This window comes from Protobothrops mucrosquamatus, unplaced genomic scaffold (assembly GCF_001527695.2).
Source record: "Protobothrops mucrosquamatus isolate PMUCROS unplaced genomic scaffold, P.Mucros_1.0 scaffold_87, whole genome shotgun sequence".
In the NCBI taxonomy this organism is placed as follows: domain Eukaryota; kingdom Metazoa; phylum Chordata; class Lepidosauria; order Squamata; family Viperidae; genus Protobothrops; species Protobothrops mucrosquamatus.
The window spans coordinates 427,071-451,211 of NW_015386163.1; the positions used below are offsets into that span (position 1 = coordinate 427,071).

A 24,141-nucleotide genomic window follows, 5' to 3' on the forward strand; every position below is an offset into this window, starting at 1 on the left:
TTGGGTACCGCTTAAAGTAGTATCAAAGATGGTGGATCAATATAAATGGACCATCTAATGTATGAACGTGGAAGAGCAATGCACTATTCAAAATCCTCATTTTGTTTATAAAACGTTGGGAGTTGAATGAGAAAACCCTGACTTGGTTCTAAATAAGGATTTTAAAAAGCAGCCTTTTAAAATTAAACATTTTTGAGAAGATTAAAACGAAACCAACACCAAAAAGGAAAACACAAGTGTTCTTGTTGATCGAAACAGATTAACAACAGCTGTTTTTTCTGAAACCGCCTTCTCAAAGACATAGTGGTCCAGGTCACTATTACCAGAAATCTAAATAGCTTACTTAGCACCAATATTGGAAGTGAAAAGTGGGGCTCATTCGATGATAGATACAACGGGCATCAGATACTGCAGAACAACTCTTGAGAGCATAGCATAAAATGCCAATGTTTCCCTTGCACTGACTTATACATTTCCATTTTAATAATGTGTCCACTCTCATTTCCAACTATAGTGTATGCCAAATCTACCTTCCCTCCCTCAGAATAATCCTGTTATTGATAAAATCCACAAGCATCAAGAAATGAACAAGTATCCAGAACAGAATTTTTTTTCTTTTTAAAAATCTGGACAGGAACTCTTTTTGAGCTCTCAACAATAGAAAAATACATTGCCAGATCCCTTTCTGCACTCCTTTACCGAATGGATATTTTACCAGGTAAGGTTAAAAAAAATCTGCACATAAATCCTTGTATGACTAAAGGACAGCATAATTATCCGCTTCTCCTTCATATAGGTAAATATTCAGTAATGCCAGGGAACGAGAAGAGAGAGAAAAGACTAATCCAGATCTGATCAAGTCCATTTGTGTTAGGGAATTTATGAAGTTAAAAATGCACTCTTCAAACCCTCTGTCTTCAGATAGAGAATATTACCCCACAGCAATAAAACTAATTTTTGAGAAAAGCAAGTAAGAAATCCATTCTGGCAGAAACCATAAAATCCATTAATTTCTCTGACATTCAGTGTGTGTGTGTGTGTGTGTGTGTGTGTGTGTGTGTGTGTGTGTAAGTTTTCTTCTCAAGTTCATAACAACTTTACTGTATAACTTAAAAGGCGATCTTGTTAAGATTATGATCTCAAAAGGGTGCAAACCAAAATCCAAACTAACTGATTAAACCAAGTTTCAAAGAAAGCACTTCAAATGTAAGGCTTCCATTAAAAAACAATTACCATGTTCCCAAAGTCTGGAAAGAACTAACAGGAGGAGTTGCATATATCAGCTTTGTTTTCAAGCTTCTCTTAACAAGGGGAAAAAATTGAAGTGGCATTTTTATAAATAGCGAGGAGACACAGAATATTACAGAAGTCAGGATTGGAAAGCTTTTTGCTTTTTCTTTTAAACACAACTGCAGATCACCTAGTTTAAACAGCTATGCAGAAAACAGTTAAGCCTGAATTAACATTTACTTTGAAATTGCTTAGTTGTCTGTTCCCTTCAGCAGAAGCATCCTTTTAAATCAATGGAAGGACAATTTAAAAGATTACGGGTCAGCAACATCTAAAACGGTTCCCAGGCTCCGACTCGGCATTTTCACAGGAGAGGTTGCTGATGATAATTTGTTTGCTGCTGTGGAAGTGAATGAGCGGGAACTGCTGGATAGCACGGACCTTGAGGCAAACTGGATGCAGTGTTCTGGTAGGCTAGCATATCCACGGGCATGCCCATCGGCTGGGCATAAGAAACAGGACCAGCGGGCGGGAGGCAAGAATTCTGGTTCATGTAAGTAGAACTGGACACAGAATCTAGACCAGGGCTGAAATACAATAAAGACATTAGCCTAAGCAAACCCCGCAAGCATAACGGAGAGATGGGGATAAAGCTGGTTAACTAAAACTTGCTAATGGGTTACCTCATGTAGGTCGGAGCGGGCTGAGAGGTTACTGAAGGATTCACGTTTGGAGGCAAAGACCTCAGTGGACCAATCTGATCACTTCCTGGATTGTAGCCTTGAGGCATACCGTGGACCACATAATTCCCACCGTGAGGATGGATGGGATATGACTGCAAAAGAAACAGAAGAGAACGGAACTGACTTTCTGAAGCACATATTTCCAAAAAGGAAGGAACAGTGACTCTTCCAGCAGTCATTAATACAAGAACCCAAATATTACACCAATACCACGCGGACGGAAACCAATTTTTTATCACCAAAATAATCTTTCAAATCTGCTACAGATGAGGACTCTCTGAAACTGATCTGAACATGGAAGAGATGGGAAGAGGGGAAAGAATTTTCATTACAGTGAGAAGAGAAATAGTTTATCGCTGCATGAATCCATGAACCTTCAAAGCTTGCAAGAATCATCTGCAGGAGTTTAAGAAAGTGGTTACTCAGAACAGATGCTGGAGGGGATCGGGGGGGGGCATGCTTGTGGCACAGTTGGTACACTGTAAAGGACCCCATACCTTGTCTTAATTTCCATTGAGTTATGTGGTCTGAAGCAATATGCAAACAGATCACTGCATCCTGCTGTCACTATTTTAAAGTCACTATAGCTTTTGTATTCTTACTTAATAGAACTGAAGCTTTGTTGCGGTTCTGTAGCCACTCTCTTTATCAAGGGCTTATAGCATATATATACTCACAACCACTTTGGAAATTAAGTAATGAAGAAGGTAGCTCAATTGAGAAAATTAAGTGATGCTAGTTTCTTCTTGCTCAAACTCTGCCCATTTCTAATGCAACCTTCAATATGCCAGATAAGATTAACTATGACTTTAGCCCAAGAAGAAATGCCATTGTCCATTATAACAGATTTCACACAGTTTGCTTTATATTTCTGCTACACTGAAGTAATAAGCTTACATCAGGACATTATTAAAGCTACAAAGTTTATAAAATAAGCATAGGACAGTTTTAGTCTCTCAGACCAGTGTCATAGGATTACCAGAATATCATGGATGGCAAGAAAATTATATTATGTTTTCCGAAATATATTAGAATGAGATAAATGTGTTATATACATTAGTACTTTATTTAAAAATGTACTAAATCCTGTGGTCCTAAAAAGAGAACTTTTGGCCTATCGTTTTATGAAGAAAATGTGAGCATATTTTCACCCTAAATGAATCTCATATGGTGCAGATTATATGGCTGTTTTCACAAAAAATGTTTTTATCAGTCCAGAATTTACAACAGAAAGAGTTCAATAAATAAATGCTTGATTTATTAGCAATGAATGTATTTTATTATGTCTATGAGGTAAAGCCACAGCTTTGGCTTTAAACGTTATATTCTGCTTTAAGAGATTTTATTCTAAACATAATCTTAAGACCGTTTAAGTGAACAAATAAATAGAGAAAGAAGAAAATACTGAAGAAATATAGGAAGCATTTTTACAGAAAATGATTGCTTCGGGATTCAACGGTGTGTAAGGAGAGGTTAAATAATATTATAAAAATATTTGTTCCTTTAAATGTTCTCTTACTGTTCTGTAGTCTTCAACTGAACGCAATATTACCTTGAGGTAAGAGGAATATTAGTTCATCTAATGTTCATTATTTCCCCTCACAACCCCAAATACTGTCAATCATTTCAAAGAGCTCATGGAAAATATAACAGATGAATGCACTATCTTTGATGTGGCAGTTACCATAGTAACTATTCTTTTCATACTGTATTATGTAAAATCCACCTCAAATACGCAACCACATCGTTGCCGTTTAATTGCGCTTCTAACTTTCTTCCCTCAAACCTCATCCTTTACGAAAAACACAAACTAAATAAACCAAAAGGGGATGCAGGTTCAGAGTAGCCATGCATGTCAAATTGTGAGATATGCTAAGTCAACGCAGCAACCACTCTCAATCACCATCTCACTGAAAGTCCATAAAGCAACTCAAAATATAGGCACTGATCTATGAATGTGGAGGTGTCATCTATGAAGCAGCTCTTCTCAGGGGGTTGGGAGGGGGAGTCATGCATAGTGCCCAAGATTTTGCCCACTATCCCAGCAAGTCTTACATATGACCTCTGAGTCATACTGGAGAAGGCAACTCTGCTCACTTACTTGTAAAGTTTTAATGCAGACAGGTTTAATTTAACCCTAACTGAGACTCACAAAATTCCTCCTGCGTACAAGGTTTTGCAATACCTTCTTTTTATCAGAGCCGTTTTGAAGGGCTCTAGAGAAGACAGAACTGACAAATATCACGAAATGCTGCTTCCAACTAACAAACCTTTGGATCCAGGTTCATGGAACGACTGCAATTGTAACACTGTTTGACCCTTATTAATCCTAAGGAAGAGGTAAGATCTACATCTGTTTAAGCATATGCTGACACGTTCTGCAGTAGAACTTTAAAAAAAAATTATGGAAACTCCAGTCTTCCTAATGCAGTGGTCTGTTCTCCATTATATGGGAAAGGAATCCTTCAAGAAAGTAGAACTAAAAAATAAGGCACTGACCTGCACTGGAACACTGGCTGATGTCGGTGCATACTGTGCCGTGGAGTGCATCTTGGAGTAGGCAGAATACATAGGAGCTTCATTCATTAGTTTATTGTAGAGTTCCAAAGCTTCCATCACTTTCACATTTAGTTCAGACAATTCTGAATGCTTCCTAATTCAAGAGTAAATGAAGTAATTTCAGTTATCATCAATCTACTGGTTTGTTTAATTTGAGTAGAGTAAAACTTCATAAAGGAGAATATTTGTAGCTCAGGGTTGAAATGAGGAATTCTTAGTACTCTCTGAGCTTGGCTGTTTTCTTGCTGATATTTCATTAACCAAACTAGGTAACTTCATCAGTGCTAGCATGATGATAATGAAATGAATGAAACAACCAAACTCAGAGTCAAGCACTCTCAATAAAACTTCAACCTAGAAATTAAAGATTCTTGAAAATAAATTAATTCCTAAGTATGTGTCATATGCCAGTTTGCATAATGTTATGTACCACTCAGTCCTTTGAGCTTAGTTTTCACAATTATTACACCATGTAGGATATCTGAATTTTTGAAAGTGTTTGATGACCCATCTTATTTGCTGCTCATCTACTGTACTACTTAAATATAAATTGCTTTTTTTTAACTTATAAGCATTATACAATTGCCTTACCTATCAATTTCTTCTAGCTTTTCATCTATCATGGGACCCATCTGTTGACAGACATCTACGAACAGTAAAATATGAACATTTGATCAGTTAATTGCTCATAAATAAAAGCACTGAGGTGAATGCAATGCATGGATAATTTGCCTAGCATGCAAAAAGAAAGGAGAATTTCACCTGCCTTTCAGACTTGGGTTTGGCAAATGAAAAACATGAAAATGACCATAGCTCTGGATTAGGATTTTTTAAAAATCATATTTAGTAGTAGTGATACCTTCTAAATCCAGAAGATCAGGAGAATCAGATTTAGGATCTGTTGGATCTATGCTCTGAAGTAACTGCAGTGTCTTATCCATCTTATTCTGGAAGACAGAGAAAATATATTTAGAAAGGCATTCAAACTGGAGGTTCAAATTCTCAAACCCCCTCAAACAGTATTTATTTTGGGATAAGGGGACATGGTAGCTTCTTCAAAGAAAAAGCTGCCTAAAATGTATTATGCCGTTGGAAAGCCAAGACATACCTCATCTATGTACACTGGCTCCGGCTCAGGTTTTGTAATTTCAGTTGTGTCTTCAGAAGCATCCTTGTCTACAGGCACTGTGTAAAGACCATGAAAACATTAGTCTTCCTCCCAATCTAGTTTCTCAGCATACAATAAGTTTTTGCCAATATACTCCATGTTCAGATTCGAAGACAGATCTAACAACACAGATTACAGGCTACAAACAAAGAGCAAACTTTGGAAGTTGAGCTTTTTAGATAAGGCAACTAATGTGGAAGAGATAATGTTCAGGATTTGTTTAAATATTGTTTTTAATCTGGTTTGGATATGTTTGTAAAGTGTGTGGCAAGAAACCCTAATGGATGCAGAGGCAAAAAAACACTTTTGCATGGCAAGCATTATACAACACAGGGTAAAGTTACAGACCGAAGTAAATATCAGGATAAAGATAATGTAAAAACTGGGCAGCATTTCATAGTTTAATAACATAGGTAGCACTGTTCTAAAAATTAATTTCTGGTTGCTCTGTGAACCCTGATGTTTGGCTTAATAAACTAATCAATCCATGGATATTCAGTATATGTTTTGGTAGTATGGGATATTTTTTATTAACCCAAATGGCCCGGAAACCCCTGGTGAAGAATATATAAACATGAAGAAAATACATTTTAAATTCTGTTTGTGTGATTTCAAACTATATCTTCTAAAATATAAAAGCACTTTGTACTTAAATGCATAATTCAGAGCAAATTACTCTTCAAATCATGATTATAACAGTGTCTGACTCATGATATTAGAATACTTGTCTGGCAACAGTAAAAAAGCTGGATCATGAACATGACATTTAAGAATAAACTTTCTCCATGAATACAATTCGTATCATCTCCATATGCAGCTCCAGAACAATACGCCTTTAACAGACATGAGACAAATTACTTCTCAGCAAGTGCAAGATCTTCTGATTATTGAATATTAAGTAACAGTGAGTTGTTAGAAAAGAAGTGGGCATTATAAAGCAGAAGACTAACACCTTTCCAGCATATTTAGCAAATCATCCAGTTTCTTGGTAGTTTCTTGAACAAGAATGGTATGATATTACATATATGATTCATTAAATGTTTTGAAAATCAAATTTCTACTCAGTTTACCTGTCTCAGGCTCATCATTTAAGTTAGGGGTCACAAAGTTAGAAGGGAACAATCCAATTCCTCTGTGATTTTCTCCTTTCCACCAATTGGCATCACTGTACAATAAAAAATGTATATTTTATTGTGTTCTTGTTCTTGTTCCACCGTCAGCATACAATCATCTTAACATATTGATTAATACTGTTTAAACTTGCATTATGTTGCCTTCCTCTGTACTTAGTTCATTTCAGGAAAAGTCAGGCACACAATCCTAAACTGTTGTCCAAAGTCACCCAGCTGCCTTTGTGCTTAAGGTGGAACTAGAACTCACAATCTTCTGGTTTCTAGCCTGGTGCCTTCATTACTTCACCAAAATGGATGTCGTTTTATTTTTACAAGATTAAAAAAAATGATGCATGTCATCTTCCCAATCTAATGTATTCAATATATGCTGGGACTGTAACTCCAAGGATTCTGAGAGCTATAATCCCAATTCATCTAGAGGACACAAGGGTGGGGAAAGCTATGGCTATAAAAATGTTGATGAGATCCTGTCTATTAGGAAATACAAACTAATGAGAAACAGCTCTTAACAATACCTATGTTTTTCTCTCTGAACCTTCATCTAGCTCAGAAGGACTCAATTTATCCAAAACAAATTAAGGGCAATACTTTTTTAAATAGATTTGGAAGTGGGGTAGAGTTATAGCAATTAGACTGTTTTAACACTTGGCCTTTTATCTTTACTACAAGGTGTAGGTGTAAATTTAAATGCACAAATAGTACCAGCTATACCTGAACAAGAGTGATTCCTATACCCTTTTAAAAAAATTGATAACTTCTTACAGACAAGGCGGATAAAAAAATAATCATTTTTAAAGACTAAAATTTAAGCTGGATTTTCAGACTTTTAAAAATGTTTCATAAAAATAATGCTCAAGCACATACTGATTAGCATGCTTTCTATTCTATTTGCTAATAGTTAAAATAAGTAAAAAAAAAACAGGATAGTAACCTCTCTCTAAAAGTTCAAAGGCAAAAAGTTCAATGAGTAGAGAATGTGACATGAGGGAGTAATATAATTGCAAAAGCTGCTGAAGACTGTTCTTTTAAAACCTCCTGACAAAAATATCCTCCAAGCAGCCATAAACAATAATTAAATTGGAATTTGTTCAGTCTCCAATAACTTTACAAATATGTATCATCTTGGCTGTCATCAGAATGGCTCTAAGATCATTATTCTATTTTTCGGTAAAAGTTATTCTGGAAAAAAAAAAGGCCTAACAAAATAATTTTATATGGGATTATTATGCGTTTATTTCCTAGATTAGCTTTGGGAAGTCCTGGGGGGGGAGGGGGGAAAGGGGTAGGTTTGTATTATAGATTTATATGTATGATTTTTTAAGGAGGTGTCCGGTGGTGCCCCAACTGCACAAGACGGGATGGCTGAGTGAGGAAGGGAGGTAGGAAAGAGGGAGGAAGGAGGAGTGGTGGTAGGTTGGGAGGAGGAAGGTGTGGTAAGTGGAAGAGGGCGGTGCAGGGGGGGACACCGGACACGTCCGTGAATGTATTGATTAGTGTTATTTTCTTTGGTTGATATTGTGATAAAAGATCTATGTTTTTGTTTTTAATTGAAAAATCAATAAAAATTTATTTTAAAAAAAAATTATATGGTACGTCCTAACTAATAATGAAACCACATCTCTCTGAGTGCTGAAGAATCTGCACTGAATTTATACTCAAGCAAGAAGAGTGCATTTTTACTGAAAAAGATGGCTACGGAAATTTTCTGAATAGTAAATAAATTGTAGTTTGTTGAACTGAATCAACCTTGTTTAAAGAAGAGTCTGGAAAGTTACTGAAGTGGTCGTTCAAGTACAAGTAGCATATTAAGGTACACATTAAGTTCAATGATTCCCTATCTGAATACAAACAATAAAATACAAACATACCTGTCATCCAAAACAACAATAATATCACCACTCTTAAAGGTAAGCTCATTATCCTCGACTGCCTCAAAGTCATACAAGGCGCGCACTTTTCTTGAGTGTTTTTGATTGCTATGCTGAATGTCTACAGATGGGTACAAAGATTTTGTCTCAGTTTGTTGCTGCTGCTTCTGTTCTTGCAAAGATAATTCAATAGCTACAATTTGAAGAACAAAAGCACGTTTTATGCCAGTTAAAATTAGGTGAGTTACTTGCATGTCATTGTGCAGCACAAAGCTCTCTCAAATGTTCAAAGTAAGTGTCTTTTCATTTGATTTTAGCTTTGGGCATCAAAAATATGCCAAGATGATCATTTATAACTCTGTGCATATAGCAAATTCTGGATGAGATGATTTGTGAATGGAGGCCCATCCCAATGCTGAGATTAGAAGATAATTGGACCTTCCAAAAACTCTTACTTGTAAGCATGCTCCAAAAAACCTAAGAAGGCTGTCATGCAGGTTGCTTAGTTTTAGCTTAGCAAGCTGTGTGACTTCAGCCATGATTTACTCAATAAACCACGGTTAAACTTAGCATGATGACTGAATCTAGCCACTCAATACATCCAAGCTCTGCTGATTGTGGGAAACAAGATGCTGACTGCTCTAAATGCTTCACAGTTATCACCCCTACTATAGATTGAAAATTAAAGTTGTCGAGAAAGGAAGTTAGTTATTGTTACAATATAACTAGGGGAAGAAGACAAAAACAAGTTGCAGCCTTCCATGCAGGCAGCTATAATTATGTACAAATTCACCACCTTAAAGTACTGTAGTAAAATCAATATACAGTAGATGTTCATATGCTAAATATTAAATAAGGCGTAGATTAACCATAGCCTGCAAACTGCTTAGAGATTGACTGAACCTGTTTATTATATGGTGCCATACAAATATATATAGAGATTCTTCAGAAGGCAGGATTTGCACAGAATTACCATGACAGTCTGACTGATTTAAGTGTCATCATGTTGGTGTGAATTCTCAGTGACCAGAAAGTCATACACAGCTATTAAAGGCATGTTTAAGTCACACTAGGTCTTAGAGCATTAATTAACAAGGTCAATATGACTGACATTTTCTCTGACACGAGTTTCTAGCTTATGAATTGAAAGATTCAAAACCAGACAGCAACAAGAAACTCAATACACAAGAATTCTTAAAAAATTGCTTTCAGGAAATCCATATACAATTTATATTATGGAAGTGAAATTAAATCCAACTCAAAGAATAATACTTATTATTTTGTGTGTTAACTATGGTTATGAGCATCTAATAACTCAAAACCAAAAATATGTAAAACATCTAAACCTAGCAGAGTCAGAAACTGGCATTTTGTAATTCAAAATGTAATATAAAAATACTTTTGGAAAATTGTTTTGGAAGTGGCAAACATCCTTAGAATTCCAAGGAGAGCAAAAGCAATTTTTTAAAATGCATTTTCTAAAATATACATCTGTTTCCTTATAGCTTTCTTGCTTCCTTCACAAACTTTTTTTAAAATGCAATTGTTCAAACTTTCCTTTGCTACTACTGGCTATAGCAAGGGTTCCATCTGAATATGTGTTCAATGGAAAATGTCACATTTTAACCATCAAGCATGTTCCCAAGTACAAACTTAGAAACATGTAAAATATTGTATCACTCAAAAATATGGATGAGTAAAATTTTACCTTTAGCTATATCTTCTTCTTCTTTGTTTTTGCTTGATGATGCACCATTCTTGGCAGCAGCTGAGGGACTCTGTAAATATACTTGCAATATAAATGATACTTCAAGTGGGAAAGTTCTATATTTGCCTGCACTTTGAAAACAATACTGGTGTTATTTTAGTTTACCTTGTGGTAAGTATTTTTTAACTATTTAAAGCCAGAAAACTTAAGAATCATACCCAACAGGTACTTGGAACAGTATCATTTTGGGGGAATGAACCAAAGTCACACATTGACTGTGAATAACAATAGCACTAGCACTTAGACTTATATAGCGCTTCACAGTGCTTTACAGCCCTCTCTAAGCAGTTTACAGAGTCAGACTACTGCCCCCAACAATCTGGGTCCTCATTTTACCGACCTCAGAAGGATGGAAGGCTGAGCCTGTCAGGAAACAAAAACAAATGGAGTAATAGGCTGAGCTACTTCTGGAGAAACACTTCTGCCTATTAGATTAAGTTATTTTCCCACAACAAATGGCTATCGATACTTGCCAGGTCCATTCAAACAACCCAATATGAATAAACCATATGTCCTTGTTTTTAAAGCTGTGGCATATTTGCTCTTATACATTTGGATTTGGTACAAAACAGTTCCTTGTCTAAGCAACATAAACATAAGATGATGCTATTTTAGTGCTTCATTTAATACAATCTGAAAATTGTTTCTGTACATTTTCAAAAGCAGGATTAATATTCTATAGTAATCATTCTCACTTTAACATACAGTATAATCCAACTCTGCAAAGTCCAGGCAATGTTAAAACTAGGTGATTATGAAGCAAATAATCTTATATACATATTATGTATGTTATATAATAGGTATAATATTGTGAGCCTCTACTCATCCCAAAGCCCATTTGCCCTGTGCACCCCAGAGCATCTCCCGGCTCTGTAGCGCCAGTGTGGGGAGTGCTTGTGGGGGAAAAAAAATCTATTTTATTGGTGGATGCCATTAACAAGTGGATAGCTGAATGTGGATAAAGCTCACATTCAGAATTTAAATTCAGTCATTCTCATGTTAGCACCAAAACCTCAAACATTTGTAGACATAAATGAAATCTAGCCTCTTACCTGTGACCCAGTTGTAGGAAATACAACTCCTTCTTCCTTAAGAGATTTAATGGTGGCTGATATTAAGCTGAATTGTGGGTCTTTCTGAAATTCTTCTGACCATTCTACCATTAAAGCTTTTAATTTGTCACATACCTTAGGATGTGCCTAAAAAAGAAGGGAAAGAAAGCACAATAAGGCAGAAGCAAAAATTAGCTTTAGCTAGTTGATAAAACAAACTGCCATGAAACTAGTTATTTCTATTCCAGGCTTTTAATCCCTCTCTTTACAGCAAATTACTATGCTACAGCTTTTCTGAAGTGATGATTATCCAAAGAAAACCTACAATCTAACAAGAAAAAATTAAAAACTGATATTAGAGATGGCTGACCACTGTGTAATATGGCATCTACTTTAATACACAATACACAAATTAATAGACAAAGCTTCCCAATTTAAAAACTGATGAGAGCTGACGTGATGTAGTGATTAAAAGAGTTGAGCTGGCATTAGAGAGGCCCGTGTTCAAATCCTTCCTCAGCCACAGAAAAATGGATTTGGCCCTAATGCTCTCTTTTCACTCAGCTTGCCCCATAAAGTTAATGCTGGGGGGGGGGGGAATTGGAAGAAGCTCCTACGTATGCTGCCTGGAGCTCCTGAACAAAAGGCAGGCCCTAAAAATGAACACGGAAATAAATAAAGGAACTGCCCAACCAACTTGGCAGCCAGTTCCTAGACTCCAGAAATAGCCAGTCTATCTCAGGTTGGTTCCAGGGAGAGACAGTTCCTCCCGGCTTTCAGGTCAGATGCATGAACTGGGTAACCTAAAGCTTCAGCACAAATAGTTGTTTTTTTTTTAAAGTCTCCTTCCTCTTTTCAGCAATCTGGATCCAAACAATGACTTGGCATTTCTCTAGCAGAGTCTACTTTACAGATAGATACAATTCAGCTGTTAACATAAGCTACATCCCCCACATGGCCACAGCAGTAAGTCTCTAGAAGTCTCTAGAGCAGTGTTTCTCAACCTTGACAATTTTAAGGCATGTGGACTTCAACTCCCAGAATTCCACAGCCAGCATTGCTGGCTGTGGAATTCTGGGAGTTGAAGTCCACATGCCTTAAAATTGTCAAGGTTGAGAAACACTGCTCTAGAGAGACTGGGAAGGAAGGAATTGAGAGCTGATGGTTTCTGGGAAGCCCCTTCGGGTGACAGCAACTCCACAATTTTCCAAGTTGTACCACGAGGTACCTCATGATATATTTGGGGACAAGGAGTGTTGCGAGCGGTTCTGGATCTAACCAATTGTTTAGTTCCAACACCTGTGTAACATTCCCGAAGCTGCCAACAACCCTCAGTGGGTCCAAATTGAGACCCTACTACATTGTCCTGCTTATCTCTATCTTTTTGGCTGACCTTCTGTAGTCTAAATGTTGTCAAAAATTATCTCTTATCCAGTCCACAATCTCCCCTTACCTCACTAAGTGACTCTGGGTTCTGTTTTTCATCTACAGGTAGTCCTTGACTTACAACAAAATTTCCATTAACTGCTAAGCAAGGCAATTAAGTGACTCACGCCTGATTTTATGACCCTTTGTTCCCATGGTGTTAAGCAAATCACTACATTTAAATGAATTATGTGGCTGTTAAGCCAATCTGACTTCCCCCGTTGATGGTACAATCCTAAACACTGTTGAAGTATCTACCGGTTTCATAATTCACTGTTCAAATGATTATGAAATGTTCCTGCTGTTTTAACTCTAGCACAGCATAGGAGAATATTTAACCTTTCTTTGCAATCTGTTGCACGTCTGCGGAAGCTGTCAGTTCAGATATTGCAAAAATTAAATGTTCTTTGTAATATTCGTGATTAAAGCAAATCTCCCAAGTGTAACACCATAATTTTGTACAGTTTTACCTTCTCTAATTATATCACACATTGTATTGTTTTTTCATTTTATTTCTATATTCTACGTCAATACCAGAAATGAAAAACGTAAGTGTGGTGACACAATCCATATACTTTTCTATTCATTTTCTCTTAAATATGAGACATCTAAAAACCTCACCTTGTTTATTATGACACGCACTTCACTGGCAAAATCACGTGAGCAGATTTCTAAATGGAAAATCTTTCCACAGTTTGATACACAGGCTCCCAAAAGCTAACAAAATGAAGACAGAATTGAATAAATAAGACCATTCACAATAAATTGCAAAAAGCTCCCCATATAAACAATTATGAAGATATTGATCCTTATAAAATCCCTGCCCTTCCCTCCCCACCTAGAGCCAGATAGGAATAAAATAGGCCAGTAATACTGAGAAATAAATAAATAAGATAAATACTATTTTAGTCATCAATATCAATAGTTTAATATTTTTTAAAAGTTCACAAAGATTGTTTTATGAAGAACCTGAGAATTTTCACCCCTAAATAAATTATGTGCATACTTACAGTTAGTGCCTGCAGTGCAACATGGGGTACTTTATGATTTATTCTCTTTAAAATGGCTTTGAGGCAGTCTTTTGCTCTAGATAAAATAATATCTGTATTATTCTCTTATTTTAATCACTTAAAAAGGAACAAAAAGTCCCAGAAAGAAGAAGACATTGAAGAAAGAGCTTTGGGGCATCATGTTATTATTAGTGACACAAAAGCAAGATCCACTTCAACCTCAAAACCAAATCTTGTGCTGCAAAGCAAGCCATAGTCATTCAATAGATCTATTTCTAAGAGAAAATGTCCAGGATAAAATAGGTTGATTTTAGTCACTGAACTATTTCAAGCTTCAGTCAGAATCATGGTTTGTTATAATAATCTAATGCTATTTTTCAGTTTTCTGATTTGGTCAGGGTTCCCACATCAGTTGTAACTGAATTCACGTATAAACCAAGGCATAAACAATAGTTTACAAAACACAACAGCTACTATAACATGACAATTTGTGCGACTCCAATATTTACTGTGGAGAACCATGAAAATGGTTGTGGAGAAGGAGTGTAGCAGTTAGTAAAACATGAGCTCAATCTGGGGAAACAAAATAGTGTGAAAAAGAAAATTAAAGTTGCCCCATCCTGACTCTCTAGAACAGTGATGGCAAACCTTTTAGAGATCGAGTGCCCAAATTGCAACCCAAAACCCACTTATGCATCATCAGGTGCCGGGTGGGTGTGGCCCATTGGCTGGGTATGGCCTCTTGGCTGGGTGTGGCCCATTGGGTGGGTGTAGCCCATTGGGTGGGCGTGGCTGTGGTGGTAATGGCAGACTGGGTGGGACTAAAAAGTTCAATCAATTCCAACTTTGCAAAAACTTTTTTTTTCCCGCCAGAAGTTGAAATTGACTGATTGATTAAAGCTTTTATTTTTGCACATGGCGGCGGAGGCCTAAAGCAAAAAGGTTTTATAAAACCCAGCTGAAGGCCTAGGACTGGGGCGACGGCGCGAGTGCCCACAGAGAGGGCTCTGAGTGCCGCCTTTGGCACCCGTGCCATAGGTTCGCCACCACTGCTCTAGAACAGTGATGGCGAACCTTTTAGAGACCGAGTGCCCAAACTGCAACCCAAAACCCATTTATGTATCGTCGGGTGCTGGGTGGGCGTGGCCCATTGGGTGGGCGTGGCTGCAGTGATAATGGCAGACTGGGTGGGACTAAAAAGTTCAATCAATCAATTCCAACTTTGCAAGTTCTTTTTTTTTCCTGCGAGAAGTTGAAATTGATTGACTGAACCTTTTTTTTTTTTTTTTGCACACATGGTGGCAGAGGCCTAAAGTGAAAAGGTTTTATAAAACCCAGCTGAAGGCCTAGGACTGGGGCAACGGCGCTCGTGCCCACAGAGAGGGCTCTGCATGCCACCTGTGGCACGCGTGCCATAGGTTCGCCACCACGGCTCTAGAACAATGGGTCCCCAGTCTTTTCAGCTTGGTGGTCTGGCCCAGCATATGGGGGAGAGGGGGGAGCAGCAGGCACACGTGTGTGCACAGCTCCATTTGTGCAAGCGGAAACACCTCCGCTAGTGCGAGTGGAGCTTTGTGTGTGAGCGCAAGCACTTCTTGCTCAAGTTAATGAAGCTTTGCATGTGTGCTTGCCTGTCTCTCCTGCAGCCCAGTTTCGAACAGGTCGTGGCCTGGGGGGGGTTGGCGACCCCTGCTCTAGAAACGGGAGGGAGGTGTAACACTGCCAGGTGTCAAGAAGGGCAATAAAGGTGTGCCACCTCTTTCCTCAACTAGCCTATCTTGAAAGGCTAACAGCAATGCAGGGAATGGCAGCAGAATCATACCTGCCGTCTCAGCATTGATTGAATGCACGTGTACAGAGTATACTAACTGAGAGTTCTATGTGCCTGGGGATTCACGAATGGCTGAGTTCCTTTTTTTTTTTAATTGGGTCCATATGAATATAGACGTTACAGCAGCAATCAGCACGAGGCAAACCTGCCACCTTTGTACATGTTGATACAAAAGATAATGTGAAAGGGCCTAATCACGTGGAAGTATTTAATGTCTCTAGTTTGGACCACAGTAACCTACAGAACAATACACAAACACAATTACAAGCAAAACAGGCCTGGCGTGCTAACTGCTACTTGAAGTACTTTTTTTTATTATTCAAATAAAAGCAGACACTGACGTCTTTCAACCGTCCATATTTTACTTTTTTAGTCCAGTCTAAACTCAAGCATTTGAGACTTTAAAAAAAAAAAACCTACTTAACAATGGAAATTAATAAGAACCAGTTTCTGAGAGCTCCAGAACAGAACTAATGATTAGCAGAAAAGTTTGCTGTTTTTATTTACGTTCTCCTTAGAACAGACTGGTTGTCCTTCTTCGTAACATATACGAAAGCTATTTTCTGGTTCTGGACAACTCCTAAAGCAGTGGTTCTCAACCTTTTTAATGCCGTGACCCCAACCGGTCGTAAGTCAAGGACTAAACCGGTCATAAGTCGAGGACTAAACCGATCGTAAGTCGAGGACTACCCAACCGGTCGTAAATCGAGGACTTTCCCTGCCCGGGAGCACCGTGCATGCGTGGTTCCGCCCCTTGCGCCGGCTGAGGCATAGCTGGCAAGTGGCAGAGACGGAGCAGGCCGACCACCAGCTGGCCCAGCCCAAGGGAGGTAAGGCACCCGCTGGAAAAGGGGGAAAAATATGGCGGACAAAAAAATGGCGGACAGCCTTGCTTGGCGACCCCCATGAAATGGTCGATCGACCCCAAATGGGGTCCCGACCCACAGGTTGAGAACCACTGTCCTAAAGTGATCGACCCAGTTTTAAGGTACACCTTTTGGTATAAAGAGGATGAACTTGGATCTACTACTCGTCACAAGTAGTAATATAGCATAATCACTCTGTGTCTGGGAGTATGTGTGTTGGTGTGTATGTATAGCTACATGCATATGTATGTGTATGAGTAAGCATATACATACATATGCATATAAGCCTAAAATGACAGATCTGGGCAGAAGGCACAAATTAATCAGATTATTTACAAAATGACATTCAAGATATGTTGGTGAGTCTTACCCATTAGGAGTGCTTCCAACCTTGTCACAAATATCCATAATAACTGCCCAATCTTCAACCGTGTTGCACTCATTAGTAGCCTTTTCTGTGGACAAAAATAACAGACAAAAATCAACAGCCTTTCAGGCAGAATACAAGCATTTTCTGTCTGAAGTGGTTGCTAGCTCAAAAAGCCTCTTCACGATCCTGCTAGAACCCTAAATTCACAAACAACAGGGTTGTTTTGCATTCTGACTATAATATATGTCTGAAATTGGATGGATTTCCTTCAGTGCAGTGGAAAAATAATTCCAACGTTACTATTTCAAATGAATAGTAATCTAACAGATTGGGGTCTAAAAGAAAACATGAGTGTTTTCTACATATTGAAGAAATATGAATGTTCATATTTTACCTCTTAGAAGTCTACAAATGTTTAATAACTGTCTTATTTCCTTCTCAATCCAGACAGTTGCTTTATGTGGCATCAACAGATCGAAGTATGAACATATTTCAGCATTCATTCTCACATAGGAAATTAAAGATAAGCACAACTATTTCCACTTTGTGAACAAAATACACGATCAAGTGAAAAAGCAAGTCATTTATATTTTCAATGTGAGTTGTATTTGGGGGTATATTAGCATCATACCTTCATGTTTGATAAAATATACATTTGAATTCAACTTTTTAGAAACAATACTACCAACAGGATGGATTTTTTTTACAGTCATTTAATGCTTTTATCTCTAATCTCCCAGCAAGTGTAAATGGTATTCTCATTGTTAAAACAATGTTAAAAGCACATTTACACATATATAGATACCCAGATACGAGACGTTATTGCCGATGGACACTGAATAACTGCGAAAGCAAAAAGACTCTGAAATATCCACAATGGTTGGCGAAGATGACACAATTAGCAGAGATGGCAAATTGAGGAAGGACAATAACTACATTTATCAGTGACTGGAAACCCCTATGGGCTTTTTGCTGAAAAAAAGCAAGAAATGAACTTATGATTTATGGGTTTGCAAATTAGATAGGGTAGACAATGGAAAGAAGGAAATTGTGGTATAACCTCTTAGAGAAAAGGGGTGAAATATAAATGTACTTTTAACAGCTGTTAAGAAAATTAGAAGCTGCTTATTTAAAAATTTTGTTTACTTTCTCTTCTTTCTGTCTTTGCACTTTTTTCTACTTACTATTTTTCCTTATTCTTTCAAAAGTATAGTTTTTAATTCTTTCAAAAATGTTTTTAATAAAAATTGTATATTAAAAACTTCTCCCTTCTCATCCCTGAGTGGTATGTCTTCCTCAATCTTGGATCCTCTGCCAGAGATGTGGAAGATTGGAGATTTTGTGCAGAACCTTAGGAGAACCTGTGCAGAACCTCACACTGCGTCCTTCCTGGGATCTGCTGGAGTCACAGACCCGAGTGCTCCTACCATCACTGGGACAACTTTGGCCTTTGCTTTCCATGTCACCTCTAGTTCCTCCATCAGGCCCTGGTATATTTTCAGCTTCTTATACTCTTTATTTCTGATTTTGCTGTCTCTTGGCACCATTGCATCTACCGTGTTTCCCCAAAAGTAAGGCCTACCCCAAAAATAAGCCCTAGCTTGATTTTTTGGGGCGGGCCTAATATAAGCCTTTGCCCCCAAAATAAGCCCTAGTTTGGGGGCGAGACACACACCTAAAAATTAAGCTAGGGCGGGGGTGGAGGGGGGTGTTGCCCCACGTGCCTCGCACCCACTTACCTTGCAGCCAGGCCTTTCCTCACCGGCCCATGTCTTCTGCATTTCGTAGTCAGAGGCCTTTCCGGAAGGCCACTGCAGTCGAGAACCGAGTTATGGATTCAATAGCTCAGTTCTACAAGGCCTCTGCAGCCGAGAACTGAGCTATGGATAAATCCATAGATTGGTTCTCTGCTGCAGTGGCCTTCCAGAAAGGCCTTTGACTGTGAAATGCAGGCCGGCTGGGCATTGCTGTTGGAGGTGCGTGGAAAAGACACCCCCTCATAAGACCTGGTGCCTGTTTTGGAGGCAAAAAATAAATAAACCTGAGTCTTATTTTCGGGGAAACACAGTATCACTACTGCTGTCTTCTGGTCCTTAGTCTACCATAATGTCCCAGTTGATTAAACAGTATCTGCCTGTCCATCTGGATCTAAAAGTCCCACAGGATCTTAGCCCTGTTATTCTCCACAACCTTGTGCAGAATTTCCCATCTGGATTTAGAAGTATCTAGCATAGGGGTCTTCAAACTTGGCCCTTTTATGACTTGTGGACTTCAACTCCCAGAATTCCTCAGTCAGCGGGCAAAGTTTGAAGATCTAGCCCCTATACTGTGGGGATGTTCTTGTATACAATGACAACTACTTGGTAGTGCCGTTCAATGTATGGTGTTCCTGCCTGTAACTTATCCTCTGTAACTATATGTTGGAATTCTTTGAGGCCTCTTTGCATAGTCTGGGCCTCAGGTCTTATCTAGTGTGGTAAACCTTTGCTTCTATGCATCTGATGCCTAGTGCCTGTTCTTGTGCTGCTAGGATCAGTGGGCGGCCCTTTCCAGCCACTGATAGGATGTCCCATTGTTCACCAATCAACAAGCACGACCAAAGCTATCTTAGTAATAAATCCCAGCTTGAAACCTGGCTGAAACACATCTGGAATATAACCTAGGACCTAAGTTATCTATCACCTTTTCAAAAACCTTCCCCAAATAGGGAAATTCGAAGACTTGGTCGATAGTTACTGAAAACTGCTGAGTCTATGGATACAGTAATATTATAAGTAATTTTTAATATATATTTACATTTTATTGCTTTTAAAATAACAGAAAAGGAACAAAACATTAAAATAAATTTTATGCAAATATATACATTCTCAAAAAAGAGATACCATTTTGTTGGAGAAATAATGATAATGCTTCTTTAAAATACATATTTTTACAATGTCCAACATCGACTATATTTTGGGAGAAAATGGTGGACTATATAAATATGATTGGGCAGCAAAAGCTAAAATGTTGAATTACATACCTACTGCATGGAATTTGACAACTGGACAACACAAATAGATTTTCAATGATCTTACTATTGCCAAAAGACTGATTCTGCAGCATTAGAAAGAAAAATGTATGGCCCCTTTCACTCACTTGCTACCTACGAGTAGATTGCCTATAACCACAGACTTTGTAGGGACAAGTATAAGGAAATATGGAACTCATTTATACAAAATACAGAAGGTTAATAAAGAATAAGTTATGTAAGTATACTAGAAATAAATATATATGTACTTGAATAATATTTATATTAGATAATTATATATTCTGGTAGAACTGTAACTGTTAATTGTTACATTATACTTTTGTTTCATTTTTCCCTTTTTCTGTTGTATTTTTTCACTTTTTTAAAAAAACATGTATTTTGGAAAATATTATAGGTAAAATTTTAAGTTTGGTTTGGGAGTAGGTAATTAACCAGCACAGCAATAGTACAGGTATGTCAGACTAATAACAACCAGCATAACGTCAAAGTTCAGTGTGAACACAAAATGAATACGTGACTCTATACTAATCAGGGTTCCTAGAAGTAGAAACAAACGTGGGACTGTATTCAAGTGGTAAAGTGGTATGTTTGGTTTGGAAGTGGGTAATTAACCAGCAAAGCAATAGTACAGCTATGTCAGACTAATAACAATCAGCATGTCAAAGTTCAGTGTGAACACAAAGTGAATATGTGAATCTATACTAATCAGGGTTCCTAGAAGTAGAAACAAATGTGGGACTGTACTCAAGTGGTAAACTGTTTACTATGCAAGTTATGCAAGTTCAACCCAAAATGGCTCAACACCTCTATCTACATTAGCTGTTTTCTATTTCTTATATATTTTCCATATGTTAACTCTCATTTTTCCCCAACCCCAAACAGGCTTTTAGATCATACTTCAGAAATTCCTCAGTCTATCATTAACAAATGTGTCATCTAAGTCTTCAAATGATTGTTTTCTATATCTTCACAGAAAAACTGAAAAACAGTGAGATGATTAAATTTGTGGCACCTAAAAATCCATGAAGTAGACTAGAAGCTGCCAACATCATTATGTCAGTTTAACCATCATAAAGGTCTGAAGTCATTGCAATTTCAATCATTCAAAAGGACATCATGATCAATGGAATTAACGTCTACTAAGAGAGTCAAGAAAACAACAGCCCTGCATTCCTTGGCAGAAAATACAATCATTTGAAGCCAAATGGGTGTACATTCAAAATAGTAGTTATATTATGCAAGATTACTTATCCCTCTACCTCACTGCTATATGTCAACTCTACAAACAAATTTGGCTGAAGCCATTTTCCCTTTGTTTTCGGTTGCCACAGAATTGGGAGGGGGAATGAGTGTTTTTTAGCTTAGTCAAAACAATAAATTGTTCTGTGGAAACCAAGGTCATTGCTAGTTGCATTTTGGCGGGCTAAAGCTTCCCTTAGAAAGCCTGCGCAAGTAGTTAATTGTAGATTGTGATTTATGACACATTACTGGGGGTGAGAAGTTGAACTTTGTAACATTGTAACCTTTGGGGAAAAAATCAGTCTTGGGTTCACCTTTGATCCTGCCAATACTATGTAGCCAAATAAATATTTGTTTAAGGAAACTTTTTTTGCCTTGGAGTTCTTTCTACTGGTCTCATCTATCGGAACCATGACACTATAATACTTTTCTCAAGAAAAAGCAACTATTTCGATATTAAATTGTTACAATGGAATTCAGATTAAGGATTTTTACAACAGAATATTCCCTATGAGATTTCGGAGAACAACAGAAACTATCCTTTCATTGAAAGATATGTTAGTCTTTACTAAGAGCTAAATAAGCTTCCTCTTATATCTTCTAAATCTAGAGGATTGGTGTTTACAACCTTAGGTTCCACACACTGAAAGAAACTCAAAATAATACTTATCAGGCTCAGTATAACATCAAAGAAACATTTACATCAATTCATTTTGTTTAAGTAGCATTTTGTAGATTGAGAGCAAGCAAGTCATTGAAAGAAATAAATTAACAGATGAGCTTTTTATAATGTTGACTAAAAAGTGTGGCTCATGTAAAAAATCGAAGTCCATTTACAATGAACTTCATATATATATATATATATATATATATATATATATATATATATATATATATATATATATATATATATATATATATATATATATATATATATATCAATATCAGCTTTACCTTAGCAAGCTGAATTTCTAGTGGAACAATCCATCCTCACATTTTGTAAAACAGTTTTCCCCAACCCAATGCCCTTCAAATGCTCTGAACCACATTCACTCCTTAGTAAAGATCAAGTAAAGATATCCATTTCAGAAATAACAAAATTACTGAGTGAGCAAATAGGGAAAGCAAACAAAAACTTGGTGACAAAGTCCACTGGACAGTTGTAACAAAATCCCCTTTCTTCTCAAAAACCAATGGCAAGGACAATTCATTAGGTGTTCTGTGTGGCTGTTTTGGGGGATATATTGAGGATCTTAATGAAAAAAAATTTCCCCTCCCTCCCTTCTGTTTATCTGAGGAATGCATAGGCAAAAAACCCCTTGCTCTCATGACTTGTCGGGGACACGTGTGTTTTCCTCTCTGGAGAAGACAAGAACTACACATGTAGCAGGTATAGGTTGATTGCTTTCCTGGAAGAAAAATGAAGACGTGAAAAGTGAACCTGGCCATTCCCCAATTTATCAGGGAAGATGAGAAATTATTGGATCAAACACAGAAGTGCTTATGGAGGGACAATAGTACCAAGAAGCCTATAGAAAACAAAACAAAGCCAGGCTGAGAAAATGGAGGAATTTGGTATGAAAAACCCAAGCTTGCCAAGAGAGGTTTTTTTCTTTGGTGCTTCAGAATATATTCCAGAGCTTCTCAATTTATACTGGAGGAGTCACCACAGGCTTCAGGGCCTTGTATGCATAATGTGAGCTTCTTTCTGGGAAGACATTCACAGTCAGATTGTAATGAAACAGAATTGGAAACCAACAGGACAGTACCAGTAGAGGTGACTAGGTCTTTTTTCTTGTGATCTGGGATCATTTTGAGCCTGTGAACCATGAGTTCCATCACTCCCTACGTGGATCCCAATTCATGATTGGTGAAGGCCTCTATGAGGTGGCAGAAAGTTGCAGTCAAGTAATAATCAATGCTTTTTTCTGTAAGGGGGCTGTTCTATCACTCCCGTTTTATCTGTTCTGGAAAATTTCAGATTTATCTACAGTTCAGATCTTTCTGGGAGCAAGTGTAGAGAGAAGGGTCGGCCCACAGCTCCACTGAGACCTAAAGGAAGGGAATTGTTTGGAGCCCAGTTTAAGGCCAGAGTACAGTACAGTCATGCTTGCATTAGTCATGCTTATGGACAACCTATTGAGAAACTGGGATTGGGGGAGCACAACATGGTCTTTCTTGATCCATCTGTCAGTGGATTTCAGTACTATTGCGGGGGGGGGGGCATTAACTTGTAGTAGTTGCCTTCCTTCCTGAAGGGCCAGCTTCAAATGTGATGGAAGGATAACCCTGCTCTACCGTATGAAGTGGCTGAGGGCTCTGTTTTCTTCTACTTCTCTTTAACATATGTTGAAACACCCGGGGGGGGGGGGGAGGTAATCGGTCTGCAAGGAGTTCAGTAAGAACAAGTGTGTTATTTGACTTAGAGATGTTTTGCAACCTTAGCATTTTCCTGCGAGAACTTCTGAACTTTTATTGAGTTTGGTGTAGTGGTTATGGTAGCGGCCTAGAAACCAAGAGGCTGTGAGTTTTAGGCATTCTTGGGCATCAAAGTCAACTGAGCGACTTTGGGCCAGTTACTCTCTCAATCTAACCCACCTCACAAAGTTATTGTTGTGAGGAAATAGGAGGCATGAGTATTAGATATGTTCACTGCCTTGAGTTGACCTGTATATAGTTGACCTATATAAAGGGCAAGTGTAATGGAATGGGTAAATAACCTTGAAGAATGTGGACAGGGGAAGAGACACTGCCCAGGAAACAATCAGACAAAAGAGGCAGGCGCTCTCAGTGGTTTAATAGTCAGAGAAGGAAACTTAGAAAGAAGCCAGCCTAATGGATTAAGCCA

At 37.8% G+C, this 24,141-nt stretch overlaps 1 protein-coding gene across 1 annotated transcript in view; it reads right to left on the reverse strand.

Moving 5' to 3' along the window:
• Positions 1–1,059: 1,059 nt before the first annotated feature.
• STAM2 (signal transducing adaptor molecule 2) overlaps positions 1,060–24,141 on the reverse strand; it is a 28,304-nt gene continuing 5,222 nt past the window's right edge. The window contains exons 2-14 of the mRNA XM_015814383.1: positions 17,024–17,108; positions 13,957–14,032; positions 13,568–13,663; positions 11,522–11,668; positions 10,410–10,479; positions 8,702–8,894; positions 6,771–6,865; positions 5,641–5,717; positions 5,392–5,479; positions 5,124–5,178; positions 4,473–4,626; positions 1,914–2,065; positions 1,060–1,817 (exon numbers count right to left, since the gene is read on the reverse strand). Of these exons, the coding sequence (XP_015669869.1) occupies positions 1,595–1,817; positions 1,914–2,065; positions 4,473–4,626; positions 5,124–5,178; positions 5,392–5,479; positions 5,641–5,717; positions 6,771–6,865; positions 8,702–8,894; positions 10,410–10,479; positions 11,522–11,668; positions 13,568–13,663; positions 13,957–14,032; positions 17,024–17,108 (1,511 nt within the window). The 3' untranslated portion in view covers positions 1,060–1,594. The remainder of the gene's footprint in view (positions 1,818–1,913; positions 2,066–4,472; positions 4,627–5,123; positions 5,179–5,391; positions 5,480–5,640; positions 5,718–6,770; positions 6,866–8,701; positions 8,895–10,409; positions 10,480–11,521; positions 11,669–13,567; positions 13,664–13,956; positions 14,033–17,023; positions 17,109–24,141) is intronic.